Source organism: Pimephales promelas, chromosome 9 (genome assembly GCF_988280905.1).
Source record: "Pimephales promelas chromosome 9, fPimPro1.hap1.1, whole genome shotgun sequence".
Lineage (NCBI taxonomy): Eukaryota > Metazoa > Chordata > Actinopteri > Cypriniformes > Leuciscidae > Pimephales > Pimephales promelas.
The window spans coordinates 17,637,792-17,665,561 of NC_142777.1; the positions used below are offsets into that span (position 1 = coordinate 17,637,792).

Below are 27,770 nucleotides of genomic sequence, written 5' to 3' on the forward strand. Positions count from 1 at the left end.
GCCCGCAGGGGAACTTAACCTTCAAGGTGTAAGGGTAGCAGTTTGAATAAATAATAAACATAGCAGTTTGAACTCTTCTCCACTTTATACCACACATCAGACCTACAAAAACCCGCAACACTCCAGTAGCCTACCAAGTGCGCAGTCTGCGCACGACCCATCTACGGCAAGCCCCTGGGGAAAAACACATTTGCATACACACATACAACGAGCGCCAGAACATCATTAACGGTATTATAGTAACAGACTTTGTTGGATTATGTCATGTAATATCTAACAAAGTCTCTTACGATAACAATAATAATAATGCTTTTGAGGACAGTTACACTGTATTGAGACAGTTGAGAAATAGTAGGCCAAATATTTTTAGTTTTCAACAATAGGCTTGTTGTTATGTTTCTCAGTTTTGTCATAATTTTAGCAAATAATTTCTTTTATATGTTTTGAGACAGTTTTAAGACTGTTAAAACTTTTTTTTATTTAAGTAGGCATCTATTTTCTTTTTATTAATTTTGTTGTTGTTAAAAGTAATTTTGTTGTTTAAAGTATTAATTTTGTTGTAGCCTAATACATAACCTAAGTGTATTCATTTATAATGTATCATTATTGCGTGACATTTGTGTCAATAATCGTAAAACACAGGTGACTCCGCGTCGTGGGAGGGGCCCCCAAATCAAATTCTGCTTAGGGCCCCCAAAAGGCTCGGGCCGGCTCTGGATAGGAGGAAGCAAGATAGGATTCCTAAAGATAATTAGTATTTTCTTCGATAATACCAATTGGGAAAAATCCTATCTTATCCAATCTTAGCCAAATCAGATGAATAAGTTAGGCTACTTCATCTACATTCTTCACGAGAAACGGATTATGATGACTCACAAAATGGATTAGCTTGTTTAGGCGAAATAGTAAGGTCCCACGTACTTTACATGTTCTGCATTAAAACCACAATGAGTAACTTACAGGGCTAACTTAAGTAACGTTAAATTAGACGACCAGGCTTTGCTGAAGAGCTTTGATGAGGGAACGGCGCCAATAAGATAACTCTTCTTGCCTCTCATCGGCCTCGTATCGTTCATGACTCCTTATTTTCCTTTTTAAAAAGTGTCTAATGAAGCCACAAACAACAATGACAGTCAAGCCCTAAAGCTGTAAGTTAACTGATGCTCTTTCAGGTACTCTCTCTCTCTCTCCTCTGGTGCGCAATCTAAACTCAAGCGTGCTGTGTAACCATTAGTAACCATAGTAAATTTGATCTGCTAATCGTCTTTAATACATTATTCCGAAGGATAGATTAAAATAATTTTTTATTAATTTTTTTTAAATAAATACAAAAATTATTCAAATTTAATAATAATGATCAATATTTTTTTTTTTTTTTTTTGAGATCCCGGGCTATAAAAAAAAACATCCGGGGCTGAAGCCCCGAATGCCCATGTCTAACGACGCGCCTGGTGTTGCCTATACGCATAAAACTCAAAAGGATAAACTTCTCTGTTTTAAGCATTTCGTTGTTGTGTAAAAATACACTTTCTCATTCACATTTACCTTACTTTTTTTTGAGATTGAGATTGAGATTCAGGTTCACATTCAGATTCAGATTTAGATTCACATTTTTATTCATGTTCATATTTAAGGTTGAGATTCAGGTTCAGTTTCAGGTTTATATTCAGGTCCATGTTCATATTTACTGAAGGTTGAGGTTCAGGTTTAAATTCAGATTCGGGTTTAGATTCACAATTTCATTTCAGATTCATATTGAGATACGTAAAGTAGGAATCTGACAAGAAGATTAAAAACATTAGACAGATCAGACAGAAATGAATCTGAAAACCCACAAAGAACGGTTGAGCTAAAATAAAAATGCTTTCTGTGGACTGTAGCTCAAGGAAACTAAGTACTTTTTGTTTAACTTTCAAAGGGCAAAACACACTATGGATAAATAATGCAGAGTCTGCTGATTCATCCATTATTGTATATTTAGCTATGACACAGTACTGGTCTATACTGTGGCCTCAAATACCTCCATTAGTGTTTCATCCTGTTCGTCAAAAGGCTTTCCATCTTTCCTGTTATAGAATGTGGCCACGCCAACGATTTCTTCTTTCTTGTTCACGATGGGTAAAGAGAGCACATTCTTAATTGTCCATCCAGTTTCATCGAGAGGTTCTTTCTGGCAGGACAAAATAAACTTGAATCAAAATATATTTCAGGAACATATATACAAAAAAGGTCAGATATACAGATTTTGGAAGACTGTTCATTTAATTTAATTGATTTTGTAGGAAGCATAAGTTACGGTGATCTCACTTGAAATTCAAAGACCTCGTCTTGAGCAGCGTTCATGATATTACAGATCTGTAAGACAGAGTGAAGGGAAAGCGGCAGTCACGCTCACTGAGAAGGGGTATTGCTTGCTGATTAATTACTGTTCACAAAATTACAATTATCCATCATTTCAGTGTGGGAGCACATTCTATTCCCCCTCACTGTGCACATGACAGGAGCATTATAAACCATAATAGCTTTCAAATTGTCTGACTACTGTGGCGTCAGTGGAGGAGGATGGAGGTCTGGACTCTCACCAGGCCGTTCTCTGCAACGTAGGTGGGAAGCCCACTTACTAATGCCCAGTGGTCAGGAGGAGGGTTACTGTAACGACAACGAATATATGCATCTGACCAGAACAATACAGAACTTTCCAATGATAAACCCCATCTTTTATTTTCTAGGTGGTCTGGACTAGAAATCAAAAATATACATTGCTGTTCAAAAGTTTGGGGTCTGAAAGATTTTTAAAAGTTTTTGAAAGAAGTCTAATGCTCACTTAGACTGCATTTATTTCATAATTGTGAAATATTATTACAATTTAAAATAAGTTTTCTATTTGAATATTTTTTTTTAAATTTGGATTTAATGTTTAAAATGTTGATTTGCTGCTAAATACTTGTGGAAACAGTGATACTTTTTTTTACAGGATTCTTTGATGAAATGCAGAAACATAATTTCTTGTTAAAAAGTGTCACTTTTGACCAATTTAATGCATCTTTACTGAATTGAAGCAATAATTTATTTTTTCTTAAATAAAATTATAATAATGGTTGAGTTCTAAAAACATCTCAAAAATCATTGTTGCTCGATCTGGCTCCACAGGAGGGCCAGTTTGGCCCAACCTTGCAAACACCCATAACTGTCTGGCCAGCTTGCATCTTGCCATTTCTTAAAGGGATACTCCACTTTTTTTTGGAAATAGGCTTATTTTACGACTCCCCCAGAGTTAAACAGTTGAGTTTTACCGTTTTCGAATCCATTCAACAGTTTCTGGTCTCATTGACTTCCATAGTAGGAAAAAAATATATATTATGGAAGTCAATGAGACCAGAAACTGTCTGGTTACTGATATTCTTCTAAATATCAGAAAATCGACTGGATTTGGATTCGAATAGGGTAAAATTCAACTGTTTAACTCTGGGGGAGTTGTAATATGAGCCTATTTCCAAAAAAAAAAAAAGTGGAGTATCCCTTTAACACGTTTATAAGGTTAGGTACAACATTTACAATGCATGTGATTTTGATGTATGATAAAGCATGTGGGCTTAATTAAATGCCAAGTGGTAGCGCACAGTCAAATTTAACAGGCAATAAAAATGTATTAACTTACGGAATTACTTTGATGTCCTCCTTTCCATGCAATATGTAATCAATCACTTTGTAGAAAATCACTTCCTGAAGCATAATTAAAAGCGTAAGTCAAACACAACAGACATGACAGCAAGTAAGAACTCATAACGATTCATTCAGGGAAGTTTTGTGTTTCTCTGACATGATTAACTAAATAAACATTTCCTATTTATGCAATGTGTATCACTCACTCTGCCATCAGGTGTCTTTGGTCCACTATATGGGGCCACCTCTCCCATTAGTACGGGCCAAAGATCAAAGAACTCCTACAGGCAAAAGAAATAACAAAAATATATTTCAAAATGCTTCAACTGGCAAATAAAACTACAATTTACAGTCCCACTTTATTTTAAGTAACATGTAAAGTAAAGTTGCATTTGCAAAGTTTATTCCACAGTTGTTGGACTGCTTTAAGAGGTCTTTAAAGACCCATCTTTTTAAAAATGTTTATTGTCTTTGAAGTGTATGGTGTCTGGTATCTTGTATGTCGTTGTTGTTTGATTTTTCTATTTTTGATTATTGTTTATTGTAGGTTGAACGTGGACAAGGGGCTAATTTTTTTTTCCAATTTTCTAGGTGGCGCTAGCGAGCCATTTTGCCACGGCCATCCGCGAAACCTACAAAATATGACATTTTTCACCAGCCCTGACATGCGTGCCAAATTTGGTGAGTTTTTGAGCATGCTGCGGCCGTGAAAATGGTGCTTACTTTGCAGAAAAAAGAAAAAAAAAAGAAAACAATAATCCTAACAGTTTCAATAGGGGCCTCGCACCGTTAGTGCTCGTGCCCTAATAAATAAATAAATAATTAGATAAATAAACAATCACTTTAGTTTTGGTCATGTCCAGGAGGCCCACAGAGTAACGGTCACAGTTGAGGAAGGCTCGGACTGTATAGAGGGCCTTGTGGAACTGTCTCTCAATGTCAGTCAACTCCTCAAACACTTTGCTGGCAGACCAGAGCAACACCTTCAATGAAGATATAAGAGAAAATGACAACAAAACTTTAAGTGGCAGTGTTTATTGGTAAATGTCTCATTAATGGTTAATGTCTTGAAGAAATCCTACCTGTCCCCTTCTGGTCTCACAGTTGTGCAGGTAGCTCAGGTGAAACACTCGAAGCACAAGATTGGCAAAGTTGAGATATTTCTTCAGCGTCTACAAGACACAGAGATTGATTTATGTCAACAGAGCATTTAATCTGTTCTGTAGAAGTCTGTTTAATCAAAGTGCTTTCACTGTATTAATATTAATCGAAAAGTTGCTGCCTTAAATTAAATTACATGAATCTGACTTCAAAAATGTGCTGAATCTTATTTTGACGAGTTAAAGCAATGTACAAAACTGTTGTCATAACATTTGAGATTGAGATTAAAAATGTGTGGCGAGACCAATGTATATAATTATTATTTTCTGCATTGTTTACATTTCAAATTGGCATCTCCACCGAGACTTATTGTTGAATTTAAACCCAAAGCGCTGTACTTAATAGTATTACAGAGGATGATGAGTGAATATACCTCTTCATCCTGAGCAGTGAAATGTGGACCATCGATCTTGTTGACAGCCATCATGACGGCCACCATGTCTTTGCCGTTCATAATGGGAGTTGCGAGAACACTCTTGGTCTGGTACTCTGTCAGGGTGTCTACAAAGTCACTGAAGTGGCTGTCCTGGAGAGGGAAGCACATTTATTCACAGTGAGAATGTTAACTTTAAATCAGTGTTAAGATAAAACGTTATTGATGCGCACAATTAAATCATTTAATTTACCGGAATAAAAGTTTGGAGGATTTATTGTTACTAGCAGAGTTACCATGCCTAGTAAAATGGTAAAACACTTTACAATAACACAAATGCATTAACATTAATTGAAAATCAACATACAATATATTTGTTACAGTATTTTGAATGTTTGTTTATAGAAAAACAAAATACAACCGTTCAATGTTTACAGGTCCATTAAATAATATTAAAAGATACAACTTTTGTATTAGTACAACATTTTGAAATTAACATTAACCTAGATTAAAGAATGCTCTAATATATATATATATATATATATATATATATATATATTAGTTCTTGAGATACCTAATAATATTTAACTGATGTTAACAAATGGACCTTATTGTAAGTGTTACCAAATATTTTTACACTGCAAAAAAATATGTTCTTACACACTATTTTTGTCTTGGTTTCCGATTAAAATATCTACACATTCTTAAATCAAGATAACATTACTTAAGAAGCAATTTGACTGATAGTAATACTTGATTTCTTAACAATGTATCAAAATTAAGTGAGCTGGAGCTTAAAACAAGAAAAAATATCTGCCAATGTAAACAGAAAAATAATCTCAATTCAAAGGGGAACATTTTATTTTTATGATACTGGCATATATTTGTTTTTGTTGTAAGCCAAAAAAAATATATATATATATATATATATATATATATATATATATATAATCAAATATATTTATGTGTGTATATATATATATATATATATATATATATATATATATATATATATATATATTATAAAAAAAACAAGACTTAATATATAATGTCATTTTGTCTCAAACAATTCTTTTTATCTTGATTTAAGAATTTTAGTGGGAAACAAGAGAAAAATAATAGATAAGAAATTATTTTTGCAGTGTATTTAATGAAATGTGTTTAAATATTTGGTAACATTTTAAATCATGCATAATTACACGCAACTAACCATAAACCATACCCTAATCCTATAGTAAGTACATAATGTTAATTAATATTACTCAGTATTTACATGCATAATTACACACCTTAACATAAAGTGAAACCATTTTTTTTCTGTGGGCCAATATCAGACAACAACAAAAAAATATTCTAGATAATATTTGAATAACTGAAATGAATAAAAACCCAGGTTCATTTGAAACATGAATTCTCCATATTCTGTTCCACAACAACAATAGAAAGGGAAAGTTAAATGTAGAGTTTAATGTAAGCACTGATGTTCTGCTGACAAGTGGAACATGGCGTTAGGCACTGACCTTTAGATTTAATCCAGGATCGCTCTAATTCAACTCAGATTAAATACTTTTATCCCCTCCAGACCTGGTAACAAATTGAGGAAGAGCGGTGACCTGCTCTAATCCACCAGCACTACAGCCTTGCATATTAATAACTGAGCTACGGTGCCATACACATAAAAATGGAAGAAATATGATTCTCAGAATGTAGCCTACAAAAATCACAAACTGTCAAACGTGTAATGCTTAAAAAGAGGGCAACACTTTTTGCATATGTGCTTGCTTACAAATATCAGCGCATCTGTGGACACTTGTGGTTACTCGGCAGTCTGGCGGACATCTTAAACTGAGATAGGATGCTGTCGCCACCTTGAGGGTTTCAAAAAGGCTTACTTGGTATTTCAGTCACATAATGCCTTTCTCAAAGATTGAGAAACCCCATTTAAAAAAAAAAATGATTATGAGCAGTACAGAGGAAAGTATATTGCTGTCTGATAAGCAGTGAAGCCTTGTGTGCCAAAGAAAAAGTAAAATAATCAAGGAGAGAGGGAGATTTCATGGCTGTCTCTGGCTGCACACATTCAGCCATATCTGTCTGTGCAACATCACCCCCTCATATTTCTCAAATATATCAGCAATGGGGCCATATAATTAGCATATCATCCCATTTTAGAGATAGAGAATGTCTGATGGCCTATTTCATTTTAATGCCAGAAAATTGTTTAAAACGGTCGGTTCATACATTATTTAATAAAATATATTCTGCTAATAAAAATTCAATTTTGAATAGTCACACAGTCATTAACTTATATTTTGGGATGTCTGATCATAACTGATGAAAAAATGACTATAAAATGTTAGCGTTGCACTGCTCTCTCCTGGTAATAATGTGAATTGCACTCTCATATTAATAACTCACAGGACCTATATACCATTGCTGCCTTAAATTTTGAAGTACAATAAACTTGAATTTTGCACAACTTATAAACAAAGTTGTAAATTGCTTAAACAGAACGGGAGAAATTTTGGCATTTTTCAGAAGCGCAGTAAGCCTCCCTTTTTTATTTGTAAATTGCTTATTTTGATGAGTTCAAGCACTGTAAAAACATATGTTGTAATAACTTATTTATGGTATAACTGGTTAACTAGCTATGGATACTTATCCCATTCCTATCCTAAATGAAAGCTTGTTTCAGTACACTGCCACATAATAAAACAATATAAAGATATTTTCCTCTTAAATGGAGTTTATATATCACAGTTTTGACATTTTATCTCAGAATTGCAAGTTTTTATCACAAATCTGAGAAAAAAAAGTCTGAATTATGAGATATCTAAAGAAATCAGAACTGTATGAGATTTTTCATTTGGTGGCAGAAACAATCTTCCATAATCCTACCTTTGTGACATCAGGAATGTTGACGGTCTTCTTGGCAGTGGCCACATGGCCCACAATGCCTGTGTCCAGCGGGTACACAATCTCACTGTCCGGTGGCACCAGACACTCCTCCAGTGTGGCATCTTTATGGACATTGAAGAGTCGCGTGGCCAGTTCAGCTATGCCGTTCCTCTGGCGGTACATGAAGAGACTCATGCGGTCTGCTCGTATCATGAAGGTGAGATGCCGCATGAGGTTGAACACGGCCCTCTCCATCTGCAGGTTTTCCTGCATGTCCCGCACCATATCGAAAATGATCTCGCACTCCTCAATAGAGCTCAGCTCATGGTAAGAGCTGTTGTCCACTTCTGTTTTACGGGTGGTCGACAGAAGGTCGGAGACGACCTTGGCCCGGAACCTGGAGTCATAGTACTGCTTGGCAAATGTTGGATTACTGTCCAAAAACTTCTCAGCCACATCCTTGTCCACTGCAGCCATTTTATCTTAGCTGTCAGTGAAGTGTTACACTTTTCTGAATAGCGTTATAGTTGTCCTATGAAACCTGGCAGCAGGGCGCAGAGAAACCTTCGGGATTACTGGAGATTGTTTTAAAGAAGCGTCTACGTGTGCTCATAATCCTGTCCAATTGTAATAAGGATTATGACATTCACCTGACAGCAGCCACAGCCATTTTGCATTTAAACATTTGTTGACACCATTACAACATCTGAAAAATGAGTCATTTTCAAGATTAAGGTTGTATTGAGACACCAAGAAGACTGCAATTCAGTAAAGCACAAGTCAGGTCTGCATAAATTCTATCCCTAATCAAAAAGCAAACAAAAGTTTGGGGCTTAAATATTTGTAAATAAATTCTTAATTTTATTTTAGATGCATTAACTATAACGCAATTTAATATAACATTTTTCAAATAAATACTATTCTTTTGAACTTTTTATTCATCAAAAAATCCTGAAAATCTTTTATCATAGTTTTCACAAATTTATGAAGCAGTCCAACTGTTTTCAACATTATTGATAATAAGAAATATTTTTGAGCACCAAATCAGAATTTTTGGAGTAGTATGGCTGCTGGAAATTCAGCTTTGCAACAAAAAATTACATTTTAAAATATAGATATAAAATAAAACCAGCGATAAACTATAGTAATATTTCACAATATTACTGTTTTCCTGTACTGTATATGAAGAGTTCAGACGCAAAAGCCTCTAAGTGCCATTTGAAATTTTCTTCTAAAATTATAATTTTTATCAAGCTTGTATATTTAAGTTCAGGAATTTCACTTAAATGGCAATGAAGATTACCTATTAATTGTCATTTAAGTGAAATTACTAAACTTAACTACACACGCTTGATAAAAATGGTCATTCTAGAACAAAATTTCAAATGGCACTTAGAGGCTTTTGCATCTGAACTCTTCATATACAGTTTGTATATATATATATATATATATATATATATATATATATATATATATATATATATGTGTGTGTGTGTGTGTGTGTGTGTGGTAAATGTATGACGACAATTGTTTCACTCAACCATTTAATAATGTAAATCTTTACATTTACATATAAATGTGTAATACAAAAATTTGTAAACAAGGTCTACATATTTATGGTGCTCCAGATATATTTTAGGAAAAGTGTACATATGATTCAATGTCTGTTTTATGAAACATACATGTTTTGACAGTAGTCAGTATGAAAAACTGCATCTTATGTCCTTCATTGATTTCATCCAGACAGATGAACAGACTTAATAAATGTTGGCTCTGAAAGAGAATGAACAAACACTGGGTATAAATATCTGGTATTTTATAAAACATTTAAAATACCTTGTATGTTAATAAGCAAGTCAGTTACCTAATACCTTGAAAATTAAGCTCCAAAAACTGCTTCTCTAAATTCCCATTTTCATATTTCTATTCTAATTCATGTACCGGTATATGTCTCTGTATAATGTGTATGCCTCTTTAATACTATGGGATAAATGTGTTGAAAAACATACAAAATACAAAAACAGTTACCTTGAAAAAATAGAGATCGTCATCATTCCCAGAACCACCTCAAAGCTGTAGAAGCAGAGCAACACAGCATTGAGTACAAACTCAAGGCGTAAAACAAAGGTCTGAAGCAGCAGGAAGTAGACGCTCAGCACCGCACAGGGCACCAGAACACCAACACTCACACACAGAGCCAGAGAGCGCTGACACAGGTTCCCCTTCCAGCCTGAAAGTCACATTTCACACACCATTATTTCATTTGCTACATGGATCAATGCACTTTCACCATACAAAATGTACACAGCAAAAAGAGTAATCAATCTTTGTTATGACAATCATCCACTCATTGTGCTGCATTCAGAGCTGAGCAGAGAATGTCTTTAGAAATCAATTCCAGAATTCTATCTGATGCTGCACACAGAATGTAGAATTACAAATCAAAATCAAATGGTAGGTATTTGGAAACAAATAACAATAAATAAAAGTAAAACAAAAAGATCATTTGAATATTTTCCATTTTCATATGAATTATTACTGTATTGTTATTTGCATTTCATTAATGTTTCATATAGTTAAACATGTACATTTATTTATTTATTATGCAATAATTTGTGTTTTTGAAATTCAAGCCAAACTATATATATATATATATATATATATATATGAAGAGTTCAGATGCAAAAGCCTCTAAATGCCATTTGAAATTTTCTTCTTTAATGATGATTTATGTCAAGCTTGTATATTTAAGTTCAGTGATTTCACTTAAATGGTAATGGTAATTACCTATTAATTTTTATTTAAGTGAAATTACTGAACTTGAATATACAAGTTTGACAAAAATCATCATTAAAGAAGAAAATTTCAAATGGCATTTAGAGGCTTTTGCATCTGAACTCTTCATATATATATATATATATATAAACTAATTGAACTGAACTAAATTTAGTTTTCAGTAACACTGACATGTTTACATTGTACTTAGATAAGTTAAGTACTGAGTAATATTATATGTAGTTGTTATAGATTTATGGTTAGGGTTTAAAGGGGCTATGTGTAGGTTTTCACTTAAAAAAATCTTAGATAGAGTCTTTATTTTTTCATTTATGAGCAAATCATAATGTAATAGAAAGAATGGCACATGAACTGTCCACCACGGTTGCCTCTATTAGCCTGTAGGCTCAATTGTGTGTGGAGTCGTCGGGTTCTAATTGGCGTGAAAATTCATAGAATGTGATGTCATGGGCGTTCTCGTCTCCCTCAGCTTACATCCGTACGGCAGGCATTAGTAAGCAGCGGCAGTCGCTAGCGGTTGGGTTTCAAATGGACTCTGTGGACGGAAAGAAGCGACCAGCCTCCAGCACAATCCAGATAATGGCCACTGGTGTCAGTAATGGTAAGAAATGTCAGAATTTCCGCAATGCTCCTTTAAGGATAGTTACCTGTAATTATGCATAATTTTGGCATTACTATAGTAAGTACAAGTCGTAACGTGTAACTATGTCACATTATATTAAAGCGTTTTCACTCTCACTTTTTGAACAATAATAACTACATTATTCAATTTAACCATGTATGGCTTTTTATGCCTTGATGTGTGCGTTGTACAATATACTTTCCTCCGATTAACTAATTAGAAATACACTACCGTTCAAAAGTTTGAGGTTGGTCAGATGTTTTTCAAATTAGTCTTTTATGCTTATCAAGACTGAATTTTGATAGTAAAAACAGTAATATTATTGCAATTCAAAATAGAAACCTATAAATGTGAAACCTCTATCAAAATATTAAACGAATTATTTAATTAAAATATATATTTGTTGAAAACAATTGTTAAGCTTAATATATTTGTAGAAACTGTGATATCCCCCTCCCCCCCAAAAAACAGCATATATTTGAAAAAATAGCTGTTTTGTAACATTATAAATATCTTTACTATTATGATCAATTTAATGTATCCTCCTTGCTGAACAAAAAATATGAATTGCTTTCCCCCAAACTTTTGAAAAAAGTGTCTAAGTTAATTAGAGAAAATGTATAATGAATAATTATTAATATTATTGTTAATATATAATATTATAATATTATAAAATTATATGATATAGTATTATTAATAATTATTAATATTATCATATAATTAGTGTAATTATTAATATTCTTATTTTTCAAAACTTTAATAAACGAAAAAGTCTGTTGTGTGACTATTTTATTTCTCTGAATGGCAAAACTGTAAATTGTAAATCTTCCTGTCATTTCAAGTTTGCCCAACCCTGCTCCCCAATGAGGATAATTTTAGTCCTCTGATCGACAAAAAAAAAAAAAAAAAAGAGTCAGTTCTACAGCTGCTACTTGTACAAAGCACCGCTCACAATACATTTTATCACACTGACCATAGAAAAGTCTGAGGGTTTCAAGGCCCAAGAAGAGGAGCAGCAGGACAACATCCAATATCAGGTTAGCTTGTGGGTAAGGGAGTATCACCCCTACAACAGCCAGAGCAAACAGTGATTACATCACAAATACATAAACGTCAACCGCTAGACCCTTTAATGAGTCCATACCTCACCTTTATAGATAAACATAAGAATCTCAGCGATGAAGAATGCTGCAAAATACCAGCCGTTCAAATGAAAAAGGATCTGCAGTGGTGTGGAGGACAACTGAGAGACTTTGTTAAGATCATAATCAGAACAAGCAAAGATATGTGTAGCACAATTAATAAGGACATTGTCACGTGAAGGGATGAAAGACCTGAAAAGGATACAACAGGTTGTCTTCCTGCAAAAACAAAAAGTATTTTATTTGAGGTCTGGAAGGACTGGGGATGGGAAACGCTTTTTCTATCTGGGTGTTTTGGTCCCAGGGACCAAAACACCCAGATAGAAAAAGCGTTTCCCATCCCATAAATATATAGATCTGTTTTTTAGCAAACTTTAAAAAATGGCGTTGAACACATGAAAATACCTAAACATTAAACATTTGGTTATCAATATTGTCTCATGAACGTCTTTTTTTGATACACAACTAAAAAATCCTAGCTGATTGCGGTGATTTAATATTTGTAAAAACTTTATTTTTTTCCCCCCCAACAACTCTGGAATTCTTCTCAGACAGCGAGCTTTAGATGCAACTTCTACAGTGTTTATTAGTCAGGGGCAGCAACATAAATACCACAAGAAAAAGTGGATAAGTTATATACAATGACGACAAAACGAGTCGAACTGCACCATGTTTTGTGTCACAAGCGGTAACAAAATAACTTAGTAGCCCAATTCAATCATTCCCGATCTAGCAGATAAATTAAAATAAACATTCAGCTCATAAGAAATTGAAATTCATAGGCAACAGATAATTCAAAACAGTAATCGTTTTTTCTTTGCATGCCATGACAACACAGTACGTTAGTATTGTGAATGGCTAACATTAGCTAGACGAAGCTTCCTCTCCATCCGATACAAAAGGTCACTATTTAACTGATTTTTTCACAAAACAGTTTATTTGGTTTCATTAATGACACGTACTGTTTTCACAATAAAACATAGATTAATGCGTGACGACATTGAGCTAAAATCAACTCGTTACAACAAAATTCCATATAAGCATCTTACTTACCGTGTGCGGCCATGATGGATCGCCATGGAAACGGCACACTGTGGGCGGAGACAAACGTCATCCGTCCAATCAAAACCCGTATCAAGAAAACAAGCGCGCTTATTTGACAGCAGGACATGATTTTATTTGAGCAGAACCGACATTACTTGTATGTTGTTTTATTAATAAGTTTAATGCAGTACACTATGAAAATACATGCCTTTTAACAACAACATGACTGTTTTTGTAGATTACTATAAAAATGTAGATTACTAATATTCATATTAACTAATAAAATCATTAATTAAAGAGGAAAACAACACACAGGGTCAAATTAAAACAAAATTGCATTTGAATTGGAATGCTAAAACACAACACGTATAACATTGTGAATTAAAGGGTTAGTACAGTCAAAAATGAAAATTATAATTTCCTCAACCTTCCAAACATGACTTATTCTTCTATCCAACACAACAGATATTTTGAAGAATGTTGGTAACCAGAAAGATTGACTTCCATAGTATTTTACCCTCCTACTATGGAAATAACTGGCTACCATCAACTGTCTTGTTATCAACATTCTTCAAAAGATCTTTTTAGTTCAAAAGAAGAAAAACACTCATACAGGTTTGGAACAACTCAAGGGTGAGTAAATGATGACAACTAAAATTTTTTGGGTGAACCATTTCCTAAACTAGAGTATGCTGTCATCATGAACGTCCATTAATGATTTCTGTATTGTCTTGATTCTAGTCGAGGTTTATGATGAACTGTTTTGCTCCTTGTGGTCCTAAGAGAAAGAGAATAAGAACACATAAGTCCTGTAGATTCAGTTTTACCACATTACAGATAAAATATCAAATATGACACACAAGCTAACGGATATTTAGACATGCAAAATATTCATGCCTTCAGCTTTTGATGATGTAAGGGGGTCCTGCAGTGGTTATCCTTGGCCTCTTCCTCACTGGCATAGATGGCGTTACATAAGCTGCAGAAGTAACCCACCACAGGTCGAATAAACTCCATCCCTATTGATAAAGTGCAACAGATCAGTAGTGCAGAGGCAGAGTTGTTTATTGCATATAGCACAGACATGAGTGCCTTTTCTTATATGATAGCAAATGCTAGCTACATAGACACACATTTCCATTAAAGGAATAGTTCGGCTGAAAAAAATAAACTTATTTACAATGAGGATGGCTTGAGGGTGAGTTTTTGGGTAAAAAATTCCTTTAAATGCATTGAAGAGTCGTTCAATAGATATTTCCATCGCTATGTATTTCCAGGGCAGCTTCAGGTCTGGAAATCATAATTTTTTATTTTCTTATATCCAGGTATGAAGAACCCTACACAGCTCTTTCCGGGTTGGGCTCGTAACAGCAGCCTCTAAAGCGTGTGCAGTGAAACATGCTCTTACCCACTGGATCCATATTGGGTATTTGTGCCTCTGACAAACTGTCTGAATTTTCAGCCTCCATTTTATTTCCACCATCAACATCAGAATCCTGCTTCTCATCTTCCTTTGAGTCGGCATCCTGATCACTCCACAACTCCTAAAACCAGAGTAATTCATCATTAAACACAGTATCAGTAAGTATACAGCAGAGCAGCAGCTACAAGCTTACAAAACAGGGATTTGACAGGTGTTTAAATTGCAAAATAATACAGTGACAATAATTGAACTCAACATTCACTGATGTTTGGATAGATGGCTGTTTTGTGTTTTGGATTCATCATTTACCTTCTCCAACTCAGTAGATGGCACTATAGAACCATCACTAGGTCCATGTAGAAAGTACCTAGTAAACAATAAAAACAAAAAGATGCTAAATCATTACAGTGAAGGAATGATTTGTTATTTTCTGAATATTACATCTCTTATGAAAAAAAATACATTGATTTCCTTCAAACTATGTGCACATTGTAGACTAAAAAGCAAAAAATAAATAAACAGAAAGTGTTTTTCCAGTTTTCAATCAGAACAACAGTGACTTCCTGTGATTGTATGTAAAATTAAATTAAACCTACATTTAACAAATAACAAATATTTAATTAGAATATATATATCTTAAAGTTACCTAACTTTTTTTTTCTGTTACACTTAGCTCAGTAACATCTAATTAGAAATTTAAACCCAGTGACTGTCTGTGTTGGGTTGTGCATTTAAAAAAAAAAAAAAAAAAAAAATCCCAATAGAAATGCATCTTTCATTACTGTAAAGTGACATCACTTGACTGATCATTAAATTAATCGCTGAGTATACATTTTTTTTTGCAACCCCGACTCTTAGTTAACCCTTTCACGCGTACGATCACACCGGTGTGATCAGTCTCGGCTGGTCCCTGGAGCGTACGATCACACCGGTGTGATTAGAACGTTCAGTGCACACGTCAGCAACTGCTAAATTCAAACTTGCTCTCGCGCGTTGGCTGGCGCTCAGCCAGAGACAGACGCACTCAGTGCTGTCATATATCACAACTATTGAGTGTTTTCAACCACATAATGTTTATTTTAGGTTTCAGACATTAAAATACACATATGTACTAGCAAAACAATGATTTTGAGTTTGTAAAATACACACAGATGTCTATGGAAGCGGCAATAATAATCCTTTCAATTATAATAAGACGACACATTTTATTCATATCAGATACACATTGTGTAAGTAGCTTAACATTTGATCCTATTCTTCTCCCAGTTCACCAGCCACTTACTATCATGTATTTTGTGAGAAGAGGATGACTTGACGTTATAAATCCAACAGATCCGATTCTCTGAACTGAAAATGAAACTAAAATGGCGCCGCCCGTTGTGCATACAGCTCAACTAACGCGATCGTTATAAAGATGTCTAAACAACAAAACCCATCCACTTGCACATATTTGACAATCGGAATATCAGTGTTTCATGATATAGCTAATACATTTTTGAATATTTTTAATAAAAAAGGAAAAATGACATAAAAGCAGATCATCATTCATTCCGCGCTCTGTTCTGGTTGTGCTGTGTCACGTGACAAGCAATGACGCGTCACCATGGAAACATTAAAGTGGCAAGTTCTAAATAACGGTCGCCTTGAAAAACTTACGCTGGGGGGTCAGTTAGAATATTTTAAACTTACGTGTGAAAGGGTTAAAGATTCTCCATATGGGTTTAAATTTCTACATTTATTTCATTTTTAGTAACAAACTCCCATGACCAGTCAAGTACATAAATTCAATTCATTACCTTTTATTTAAATGGGCATGTTTGGTAGACACTGAAACCTTGGGATGTTTTCCAGCAACTGTAATTGTATTCATATTGGCCGCAGATACAACCTTCTCAGCATCACAAGCATTTTCCATTTCAATCAATCCCTGGGGGAAAAAAAAAGAGAGAGAGTTGTAAGATTTTGTTGATGAAACCACCGAATATGTTCAAAATATAATGTATACTGACTGTTCGATGGAGGCGAAACATCCAATGACGCTTTACTCTCCCATATGGTTCTGCGATGTTCAGAAAATCTGCATCACTGTATTCATCAGACATTGGAAGATTTCTGATCCGGAGGACTCTACCATACTCTTCCTGAAGTATTGGAAAAATAATAATACTGCAGTATTTACACATGTTTTGTATACCCCAGAAAAATACAATTTTAATTATATTAGAGATTCATTTTAGACCCAGAGTTAAATTATTTCTTGATTTGACCTCATCATCACTAGACGTTTGCATGATTGGATCCGTGTTGGTCTCAGCAGCTTCTTCAGAGTTCTCAGTCATCACTACTGTAGTCTCCTCACTGGACGTCAATAAGCATGAGGGCTCCTTTCTATCCTCTTCAACAGGTTCCTGACCATCCGCTCTCCCAGAGTCAGAGTCAACACTTTTCCTGAAACAGAATCAAACATCATAAGTTGTGACTCTCATATGACTGGGCACATCAAAACACTCAAGCGCAATAAAGCAATAGGAAAAGGATTTTATTTGAGAAATTTTAAGTTACCCTTCATTTACTTGGCTGTACGTCTTTGACACAGTTAACCTCAATATTTTGCCACCTAGTCTAATGCGTTGCCTTTTAGACTCAACTTCAAGTTTTGCAGCATCAGTAGCATTCACCATCTCAATTAATGCCTTCTCCACCTGCAATGAAAGAATCTTCTGAAACGTATTCATTTATATAAATTATTTTTGGTAATAATTTTACAAAGACTGCATCCTTCTTTCTTAACATAGCCACAGGTCCAAAAATAAAGAAGTATTTGATAACATCGATTGAAACCTGTACACTGGTACATCCATTTCTTTTCTGCAAGTTTCAAAGAGGCGCACATTTAATATGCATGCAAGTATAACGTTTTAAGCCGGAATACAAGAATTATAGACTGCATATAAACAGTTCGACCATTTGCATACACTTTTTTCTTCTATTCAATGTTGAATTTAATCATTTTACCTTTCGATTGCTGCGAACCAAGCAGCAGTCTGCCACATCTCCATATTTCTCCCCAATTTTCAGCAAATCGTTTTCACTGTATTTTTTAGCCACTGGAAAACCTGCCACCTCAAGAACTTTGCCATACTTTTCCTAAAGAAATTAAGCAAATTATCCAGAACTCAAAATCCATGCCTCTAATTTTCCATACATATAAACAAAAGAAATATCACATACATTGAAGGGAAAACCGACTAACCTCAGTGCTTGAAGTGAAGATCTCCATTTTATTACCTAAAACAGAATGAGCATACTTCCTCAATTTCAATATCTCTGAAACCTCCAATGAAAAATGAACACAAACATACAGCAGAACTTTGTTTTTATGGTTGAATTATTGAATAACTGTGCAAAATACATACCTTGGTCTGTCAGCACTTCCTCAAATTCATCTGGCGTGGGCAAGTTTTCTAGATTCTCTGTCAAATCTGTTGCATTCTATACAAACAGAACAATACAGATTTGTTTCTTTATATTTTAAAAAAATAGAATACAATAAATAATGGTGTATCACTGCCAAATCAACTGAAAGGCATTGTCTGGTCAAAACAAGAAAGAAAAGTAGCTGTTTGTATTTAAATAGGCAAATACTTAAGAGTCTATGACTGGATCATTATTGCAGTGATTATTATGTTTTTAGCATGTTATATGTTTGGCAACAGTTCTTCTACCCCTAAGTGATGGAGAGTGTAGCTTTTCATTTTTAAAACAACCATGTAGGAAGACACATTATGGCCATATTCCATGATGACAATGTCAAGATTCATCAGGTCCAAATAGTGAAAGAATGGTTGGGAGGGAGCATGAAGAATCATTTTCACACATGAATTGACACCTCTAAGTCCAGACCTTAGAGGGATAGTTCACTTTGAAATTAATTTTTGATATGTTTTGGCTTACCTCAAGGGCATCCAAGATGTAGGCGTCTTTGTTTCCACAGTATTTTCAATTTTGATATTTCTAGGTCAAACCGTTGTTGTCTATCAGTCGTATAATGGAGATTTATGGGGCCCACCTCAAAGAGCTTCCATTGTGATCTCCTGTATATCTAAATATGTTTAGATCTTCACAGTGAAAGGTAAAACTTTGCGCAAGCGATCACTTCCGGCGCATGCGCAGACCGAAGTGCCCGTGCCTTCAGATCAGTTGGACGTGGCTGTGATCACACAAGGTAAAAATTATATAAATTCTGTTCACTTTCTCACACGAACCGCTCGTTTTGTGTCTTAGGCCATCAATGTGTACTTACATTTACGAGTCATTAAATCATGTTTAATTTGGACTTCTCTGTGCATGCTCTTTGAGGTGGGCCCCATTAATCTCCATTATATGACTGATAGACAAGAACGATTTGACTGAAAAATATCAAAATTGAAACTACTGTGGAAACAAAGACAACTACATATTGGATGACCTTGAGGTAAGCTAAAACGACTTCAGTTGTGTTTACCTCTTCCATTTCCACCGTTTCATCTTTTTGCGCTCCTTGTTGAAGCTCTTTTTGCTGAAGCTCTTCTTGTTGAATCTCTTTTTGCTCTCCTTGTTTTATCTCTTTTTGCTCTTCTTGTTGAATCTCTTTTTGCTCTTCTTGTTGAATCTCTTTTTGCTCTTCTTGTTGAATCTCTTTTTGCTCTCCTTGTTGATGTTCTTTTTGCTCTCCTTGTTTTATCTCTTTTTGCTCTCCTTGTTGAAGATCCTGGGCTTCCTTACAATCCCTTGATCTATCAGTTGTTGTAGCAGTTGGTACACACTCTGATGTCTCAGACTGTATGTTCGATGTGTCCATATCTGAAGGTTTAGTCTCATCATTTGACTCTTTCACAGTTTGGACATCTTCAAGTGTATCCTGTTCTGTCAGAGAATCTGCGATTTCATATTCCTCGTCATCTAGCTCGTAATCTACCGTGAGCTCATCTTCTGAATTCAGTTCTTCACCGTCATCTGCTATAACTGCCACTCCTTCAAGATCACTATCGTCCCCTATGATTTCAGACTGATCGTTGCCTTGTTTAACCAGCTTCTCCACACTTTCTTCTGTTGTTGTTTTCGGTTTCTGGTCTTTTGAAGAAGAGCTTCTTTTGGAATGGGATTTAGATGAGCTGTCCCGTCTAGAGCTCTCTTTGGTTTTCTCCCGAGAGCGTCGACTTTCTTCTCGTTTCTTAGAGTCGTGACTCCTGCGAGACCTGGACCTCTCTTCAGAGGCTCTTCTTTTGGGGCTGGGAGAGTCTCTTCGGGAACTACGGGGTCTCCTTTTTGGGCTGCTATTCCTCCTCCTCCTGTTGCTATAAGGTACTGGTGATTCTTCTTTCTCAACACCACTGGACCATGGAGGGAAATAATGAAAAATGTTAACATTTTAGAAGCAGAATGGATGTAAAAAAACGTATTTTTCTTTCCAAGTCAGCATAAAATCAGCAGAATGGGTTTACCTAAGCGACTGGTACTCAGCTGAGAAGCCAACGTTAATGGTTTTTCCTTTTAATTTGAGTAAATTGGTTGAATAGTGCTGCACTATTTTGTTGGCCTCTTCAGCATTGCCCATCTCCACATAACCCTGTACAAATAGAGAGAGTCATTACACTATATAGGTAACTGAAGAGAGAACATGGCATAAGAATAAGTAAATAGAAATATTTGCACAATAATGAGTTTGGCTACCCGGCTTGGCAGAAACAGCGAATGTTTTACTGATCCGAAACGCTTAGCAATGGCCAACAACTCAGAGCTTATGCCCTCTCCAGAAGGTAATGGTGAAAAGCTCACAACAAGAGAACTCTGTGAAAAAAAGCAAATCATTCAATTAACATTAGCGGCAAATATCTAAACTAAAACAAACCAAGTGGACACAAGTCAAAATATCCGTGACACCTTCCAGATTTAACTAAATAAGGTGCCTAAGACTGGGAAACAAGAATCTGAGCACATGAAGTTGAAGTGAATCATTCAGTGTAATCACCATATCCAGCTTTAGGTGCAGTTACAATTTTATGAAGAGGGTACTCATATTTGGTGTTTTGGTCTATCAATCTTTCAACAGATAAGCATTTAACACAGAGCTGCCAACTCTCATGTATTGGCTGTGAGACACGCATTTGACTGGTTTCACATGCCACACCCACGATTTTGACCCGCCAAACTCTCACTCCAAGCTAAACTCAAAAGTTGGCAGCTATGTTAACATAAAGGCTTAATGATCATAATTCACCTGTAGGAAACTGAATGCTGCAGACAGAGAAAATTGTATCATTTCCCCTCTGATCCACAGTGGATTGTGTAAGAAATATTTTACTATATCCTCTGCCTGGCCTGCTGTTCCCATCTCCACAAAAGCCTACAAAAATTAAATATTTAGACAAATTACAATTATTAAAGCCCATCAAAGCATAAAACTGATCCAAATAAATTTGTTAAAGGAGTTATATGGGCCATTCTACAGAAATGGTGCAAACAGCTGTCCACAACCAAAATACACATTTAAAATGTATTTAAGTATTAAAATCTAAGATGTTCACTATGATCCTTCTATTATCTAATGGAACCCACAATACTATTTAAAATATCAGGAACCTTTATATATATATATATATATATATATATATGCATACACATACACACTGTATAAACATAATTTATTAGGTACTTTCAATTAAAGGTGGGTGTCCCGAACCCTAACCCCTAAAATTTCAACTTATAAAAATATTATTGAAATAATTGGGAGAAAATAATATAAAACATTTTATAAAAGTTTTATATTATTTTCTCCCACATCTTCATTTACCCGAAATTCCACATTTTCATGTCACTACCTAAACCAATGTTTTAGTGCATTGGCTGAGACTGGAGATATTCCAGGAAATAAACATGTGTCCTCCTCTCTCATAGATACATACTAGATCATCGGTTCCCAACAGGGGGGTCGCGGCCCACAAGGGGCCTCAGCGAGCTCTGTGCAATAAGCATTAAATTAAAGACCTTTTTCTATTCAAAATTTATATAATGAGTGAGTTCCATCCATCAATCCGTGTTTTTGTCTTATCCTGAACCACTATGGTACACCTACATTGGGACTATTTTACACTGTACCTGCATGACTCGTCATAGATGTACACAGAGAGAAATAGTTCCGGCTACAATGTTCTTCCGAAAGACGCATTATTATTATTTTTAATAAACACAAGTTTATTATTGCTCGCTAAAGCGCCAAAAACGTAAAAAAATAAAGCCTCTCATTGATAAAGCCTCACAAATAACTTGCAAGTATTGAGGCCTCAGATAGCAGTCATTCTTTTTTTTTTTTTACCTACACACTAGTGAGAATACTTTTGTTTTTGCATTTCAAATAGGGCCAATAGGCTTCTCCTAGGCTTACGTTTTTAAATTACAAAGGGCCTACTGATGTTTTTATTATTGCATTTTCAGTATAATAGGCTTTTATTTGTGCATAAACATATCCGGTTATAGTAAAGATACCATTTGTTTGAAAACAACATAATTATCGATTACAAGAGCGATAATATCATTAAATGTGAAGGAGGGCCCTAAAATATTTTCTTGGGAAAAAGGGGGTCTCAGACAAAAAAAAGGTTGGGAACTACTGTCCTAGATGTTTCCAACTCTGACTTTGAACCAATTCTGTAGAATGGCCCATATGTAAATGAAAAATAAAATCCCATACCAATTTAGGAAACATGATAATTTTGACAATAGCTCCAAACTGGCCAAGCAATTTTTTCAGGTAAGCTTCGTCCACGTCATCCACTTCGAACTTTACACACACCACTTTGCACTGTATTAAAATATTGCCAAATAATGTCAAAATATTACAACATTTACAGCCATGTTTTTAACGCCATTACAGATTCTGTTGCTATTTTCATGGCAAGAAATATTATGGTAAAACTATATCAGGTTTTTACAATTTATTTTTGCTAACATCAAATGAAATAGAACATTAAAAACAAAACCCCACCTTTGCTGTGGCTTGGGTTTTATTCAGGTTTTTACTGCTCGATGATCCAATTTTACTGCCAGATGATTCATTTCTATTACTTGAAGTTCCACCTGAAAAAAACAAAACACGATCAAAATGAAAGAATACATCTTAAAGATGATCAAATGACTATGGAGGGAGAAAAGGCTTTACCTCGTTCCTGAGTCGATCTGGACTTTGAACTCTCGGAACCGGACTCAATTCTGTTTAAGTGTTAAACGTTTAGCATGTAAGCCAATGAATTTCTGGAATTGTGTTGTGTTTTATGAAATATATAATGGGGGAATAATTCTACCTTCGAGCAGATTGGATTGTCTGATCCCACTCTGGATATCTAATGGTACACAAAGAGGTTATAGCACATTATAAAACAAGATATAATACAAATTATTATTTACTACTTTATAAAATGTCACAAATAATTGCATAACCTTTGTTTACATTGACTTATGTTTCTTGTTAAATTGTTACCATCCTCACTCCAATAAACCACTTAACATTTTGTGTTGGCCAGAAATGAATATCTAGCGACAACATGGTTGACAACAAAGTTGAAGATAACTTACTTTTCCACAAGACTGAGTTGACTATTAGCATGTTGGGGTCCTTTTACATGCACAGACCAGTCCTAAAACACAAGTAACATCTCTCAATATTCAGTTATAACTCTATCAAAGTAAATGTATAGACTTTCTGTGTCCATACGGATTATGGATATCAATTTTAAATGAAAGCATTTACAAATATCATGTATACGGTTTGTGCTGTTTTCACAGTGATACAGCTCAAGCCTTCCAACTGAATATTAAATCAAATTAAACTACAGATTTCAAATTTTATTGGTTTTTGCATGTCTCGTGACCGGTCATGATGCAGCAAATTCACATATATGTGAATGCGGGAATGAGATTTAAGGACAATGGCAGAGGGACCATGACATCAGTCTAGCTATAGGCTCCTGAAGATTTGGAATAGAGCTCACAAGGTGACTGCTTTTATCTTACTTTTGTCTTAATCGTGTTTGGTACAACATGAGGATAAAAATAAATGACAATTTTCATTTTGGATTAAACTATGCCTGTAATGCTTTGCTTCCTACATGGATATTAAACATGCTACTTGGACTTACCTCATATGCCCAGGTACGCTCATGTGCATTTTGCCTGCAATTGTCTGGTAAATAGCTGGTAATGTAGAATCTGAGAACAAAAAGGCAACTTACCTTGTTAGAGAGGACAGTGATTTCGCAGAGTACGCATGCATAGGGGAACACTGGTGGAGTCTTCCCATGGAAATCTGACGCCTCCTTCCTTGTAGGGACTATATGGATCACCGGTTTCTTACGTTGATGTGAAGATTGACTGGCATCTCTGCTGGACAGGCGTGACGGCGGAGCAAGGTCTCTAATGGACAGGAGCGAGGGTAGACCAACGTCTCTGCTGGGCAAGAACGAAGGTGGGCCGATGTCTCTGCTGGACAGGTTTGAAGGGGGAACGATGTCTCTTCTGGACACGAGTGATGGTGAGCTGATGCCTCGGCTGGGAAAAACTGAGGGCGGACCGACATCTCTGCTGGACAGGAGTGACGGAAGACCAACGTCTCTGCTTGACAGATGCGAGGACTGACTGACGTCTCTACTGGCCAGATGTGAGGACTGACTGATATCTCTGCTGGACAGGAGTGATGGAAGACCAACGTCCCTGCTCGACAGATGCGAAGACTGACTGACGTCTCTGCCAGAGCGATGTGAGGATTGACTGATGTCCCTACTGGACAGATGTGAGGATTGACCGACATCTCTGCTGTAGTTAGCATAAGACTGCGAGACAACTGACGTGTTCTGCCTTGGTGGTTCTGTGGCATAAGGCGACGCATTATCAAAATAGGAATTTTTATCTTTCAAATGGTTGTACTCAACCACATAGTTTGGCTCTGAATTTGTGTATGTGTGTGTTTGAGAGCTTGTTTGTTGGACATCTCCCCAGCGGTCATCCCAGGCTGGAACCTGCTCTCGATTAAGGGAATACGACTGACGCACGGGCAAATCTACTGGATACTCAACCGACTGAGTGTGGCACCTATCATCCCAGGAGCGAGTTGACGCACTGGCTTGGAGCGCACTGGACCTAGATGAAGAAGCGGTAGACATTTTCTTCTTTTTCATCTCTGCAAGAAGGTCGGGAAGAGCATCGGCTGTGATGAGATGCTCAGGAAGCTCCGCCAGAGTTTTCAGGTCTTCAGCATCCAGTCCACAGCTATGCAGAAAGGACAAAGCCTTACCAGGTGGGAAGATTGACATTTCTGATGAAGATAGAGATGTCTGCTCTTGAGATGTGTTCCTCATTCTTGACATGTAAGCGTTAGACTCCCGGGGATGAATTCGTTGCGAGTCTTTGTACTTGTCATTGTTTGCGCTGAAATCATCTGGTGGGTTTCGATATGGATGATTGTAAGACATGTCTCAAAGTCAAAGTTCCACTTGGTCAAATTAGTGTAGGGACCCTTCTGGTACTGCTAAAAAAATCAGCTCCTGCAGTGATGGCTGCTGCTCACCTGTTAAAAAGATGTCAATAAGGAGAATCTCCTGATATTAAAATGTTGTAGAGGTCAACTCCAGGTGGAAGATCTGCCGGTGAATCCGGTGAGGTGCGTCACCTGTTTCAGTCTTACCTTGAGATGAAAAATCAAATCATTCATACTTTGTGGATGTCACTGGATTTGCTTTTTACAACTTCAGCTGTATCAAGCCAGTACTATGACAATTAGTAAAGTAAAAAACCTTGGTGCATCAATAAACTGATAAACTTTTCTTAGTTCATTAATATTTAAGGCTAAATTGTGCACACATCGATAAGGGAAAGCAACTTTAACTTGATACATTTTCCTTTTAAATCTCACTATTATATAGTCTTGATATGAAGTAACAACAAAGATATTAAAGCGGCATTTATAATAAAAAATAAACAAAAATACAATTATTGCATATCAAAGCTGGTGATTTCATATAAACTACTTAAATGGGTGAATCGTGGATGGAGTTTGTTTTTCCAACATAAAGATAAAGAACAATTTTGGGATTGTTTTACATGAAGGCTGAATCGTTTGCGTTTGGGCCTGTTGATGCTAGGCGCCATATTTCCGCTAATGTAATGACACGATATAACGCATTCCCAAGTTAACGTTAAACATAATACGTAGAAACTAATCGTTTAGTCTAAACCATTTATATAAACTCACCTACACACGATGGAAAAAAAAAAGGATCACTGAATGTCTGTAAAGCAGCAGTTCTGATGAAGGCTGTTCTTCTTGTTTCGCTTTTTTTTACACACCGGAAAAGCAATTTGTTTTAAAATAAAAGTCTCCACATACCGGTCAGTTCATAACATGTAAACTTTTTATTTAGAAATAATTGCTTTAATAATTGCTGTGATAACCTGGAATTCAGCACAAATGTAATGAAATGACTGTCAATATACCTATTGTAATTGGTGTAAACAAATATATAGAAAACTGGATGCCATGGTTAAACCATAAGGGTAAAGCCAACCTCCCTTCCTTTTTTTTTTTTTTTTTTTTTTTTTTACTTTCCAAAAATCCCTGTAAATATTTCAGGTTCGATAAAGACCAGAGAAAGTGACACTGATTAACTTACAAGGGAGAACCAAGTCCAGAATTTATATTTTCTGGACATTTAGTTCACACATTATATATCCTTTCACTACACAAAAAATGAACGCTTCACGTTTAATAAAAGAAGAGAAAAACAAAAACAGAAATATAGTAGTAGCAATTAAGGCATAAAATGTGTTAAACTTCACATCTAAATCGACAGAACAGCCCGGAATTGCTTATGAATGCACCAAATTTCATCACTGCATTAAAAGAAGCAACCCTGGCCCTCAGTCTAATTATTTTTAGAAAAAAAAAAAGAAAATAAAAAGCAACATAACAGACTTATGAAGAGAAGTTCATGAGATCATTTCTTACTCCAAGGGTCTTTGCTCTGACTTCCTTCACTTCCAAATATTTTAGATCAGAAAAAAGGAACATTTGTTTTAGAGGCATTTTTGTACAATAACAATGTCAAAGTTAGTGATGTCAAAACTACTTTGGTTCTGCATTCTCAAAAATTCTCTCAGTGTAACAACAAAGTGAAGACATTCGTTGTAATAACACTGATCACCACTGCATTTTCGAGAGAACACAGAACTCAGTGAATTCATTCATGCTAAGCTGAAGTGATTCACACACCTGTGATTATTAAAGGGCTTTTATTTGCTTGCTTGCTTTTTTACTGCATTTTTTACCAAATTATTTTGTAACCGTGTTCTTGGTCATTATGCTGTGATCAAATGGATGGATTTGTAAAACAACTTATAGCAAAAAGCAATCTAACCAAATGAGACATTATCAAAAGCAGCGTGGCTTGTTTCAAGCTATATTATGCGGTGCAGGTGAAGTGCCTTTTTCTCCAGTTTTCACAATCTTCTCTGATAAAACAGGTGGAGGAGTAACAGTCTCTTCATATTTACCCTCCTGCAAAAGACAGCAAAGACAAGAAGTGGATGAATCTTTGCCTATAGCCCTTGAGGAACCTGTCT

The 27,770-nt window shown here is 35.5% G+C and overlaps 3 protein-coding genes across 7 annotated transcripts; all 3 read right to left on the minus strand.

Moving 5' to 3' along the window:
* Positions 1 to 1,435: 1,435 nt before the first annotated feature.
* Positions 1,436 to 8,572, minus strand: LOC120464805 (rod cGMP-specific 3',5'-cyclic phosphodiesterase subunit alpha). The gene is made up of 9 exons (XM_039654338.2): positions 8,096 to 8,572; positions 5,198 to 5,350; positions 4,746 to 4,835; positions 4,506 to 4,646; positions 3,870 to 3,944; positions 3,659 to 3,723; positions 2,583 to 2,649; positions 2,308 to 2,355; positions 1,436 to 2,170 (listed from the first exon to the last, which is right to left on the minus strand). Exons 1-9 carry the CDS (start codon positions 8,570 to 8,572, stop codon positions 2,000 to 2,002), a joined length of 1,287 nt encoding a protein of 428 aa, XP_039510272.1. The 3' UTR covers positions 1,436 to 1,999.
* Positions 8,573 to 9,616: 1,044 nt separating this feature from the next.
* On the minus strand, positions 9,617 to 13,826 carry tmem216 (transmembrane protein 216). Of its 2 annotated transcripts, XM_089134807.1 has the most exons (7): positions 13,709 to 13,826; positions 12,861 to 12,874; positions 12,663 to 12,756; positions 12,487 to 12,579; positions 10,285 to 10,325; positions 10,124 to 10,168; positions 9,617 to 9,868 (listed from the first exon to the last, which is right to left on the minus strand). In XM_089134807.1, exons 1-6 carry the CDS (start codon positions 13,824 to 13,826, stop codon positions 10,163 to 10,165), a joined length of 366 nt encoding a protein of 121 aa, XP_088990933.1. In that variant the 3' UTR covers positions 9,617 to 9,868; positions 10,124 to 10,162. The 2 variants fall into 2 exon arrangements, with proteins under 2 accessions (XP_088990933.1, XP_039510279.1); XM_039654345.2 differs by having other exon boundaries at positions 10,124 to 10,325.
* matr3l1.1 (matrin 3-like 1.1) lies at positions 13,808 to 26,527 on the minus strand. 4 transcript variants are annotated; one of them, XM_039654342.2, is made up of 22 exons: positions 26,404 to 26,527; positions 24,389 to 25,836; positions 23,733 to 23,794; positions 23,462 to 23,500; positions 23,320 to 23,369; positions 23,146 to 23,237; positions 22,852 to 22,962; positions 21,382 to 21,507; positions 20,835 to 20,951; positions 20,606 to 20,730; positions 19,627 to 20,494; positions 18,539 to 18,614; positions 18,376 to 18,410; positions 18,138 to 18,269; positions 17,685 to 17,824; positions 17,390 to 17,570; positions 17,132 to 17,263; positions 16,919 to 17,049; positions 15,432 to 15,489; positions 15,108 to 15,243; positions 14,597 to 14,718; positions 13,808 to 14,477 (listed from the first exon to the last, which is right to left on the minus strand). In XM_039654342.2, the coding sequence occupies exons 2-22, from the start codon at positions 25,622 to 25,624 to the stop codon at positions 14,448 to 14,450; spliced, it is 3,999 nt and encodes a 1,332-aa protein (XP_039510276.2). In that variant the 5' UTR covers positions 25,625 to 25,836; positions 26,404 to 26,527; the 3' UTR covers positions 13,808 to 14,447. The 4 variants fall into 4 exon arrangements, with proteins under 4 accessions (XP_039510276.2, XP_088990932.1, XP_039510277.2 ...); XM_089134806.1 differs by lacking the exon at positions 22,852 to 22,962; XM_039654343.2 differs by having other exon boundaries at positions 24,389 to 26,502.
* Positions 26,528 to 27,770: the final 1,243 nt, after the last annotated feature.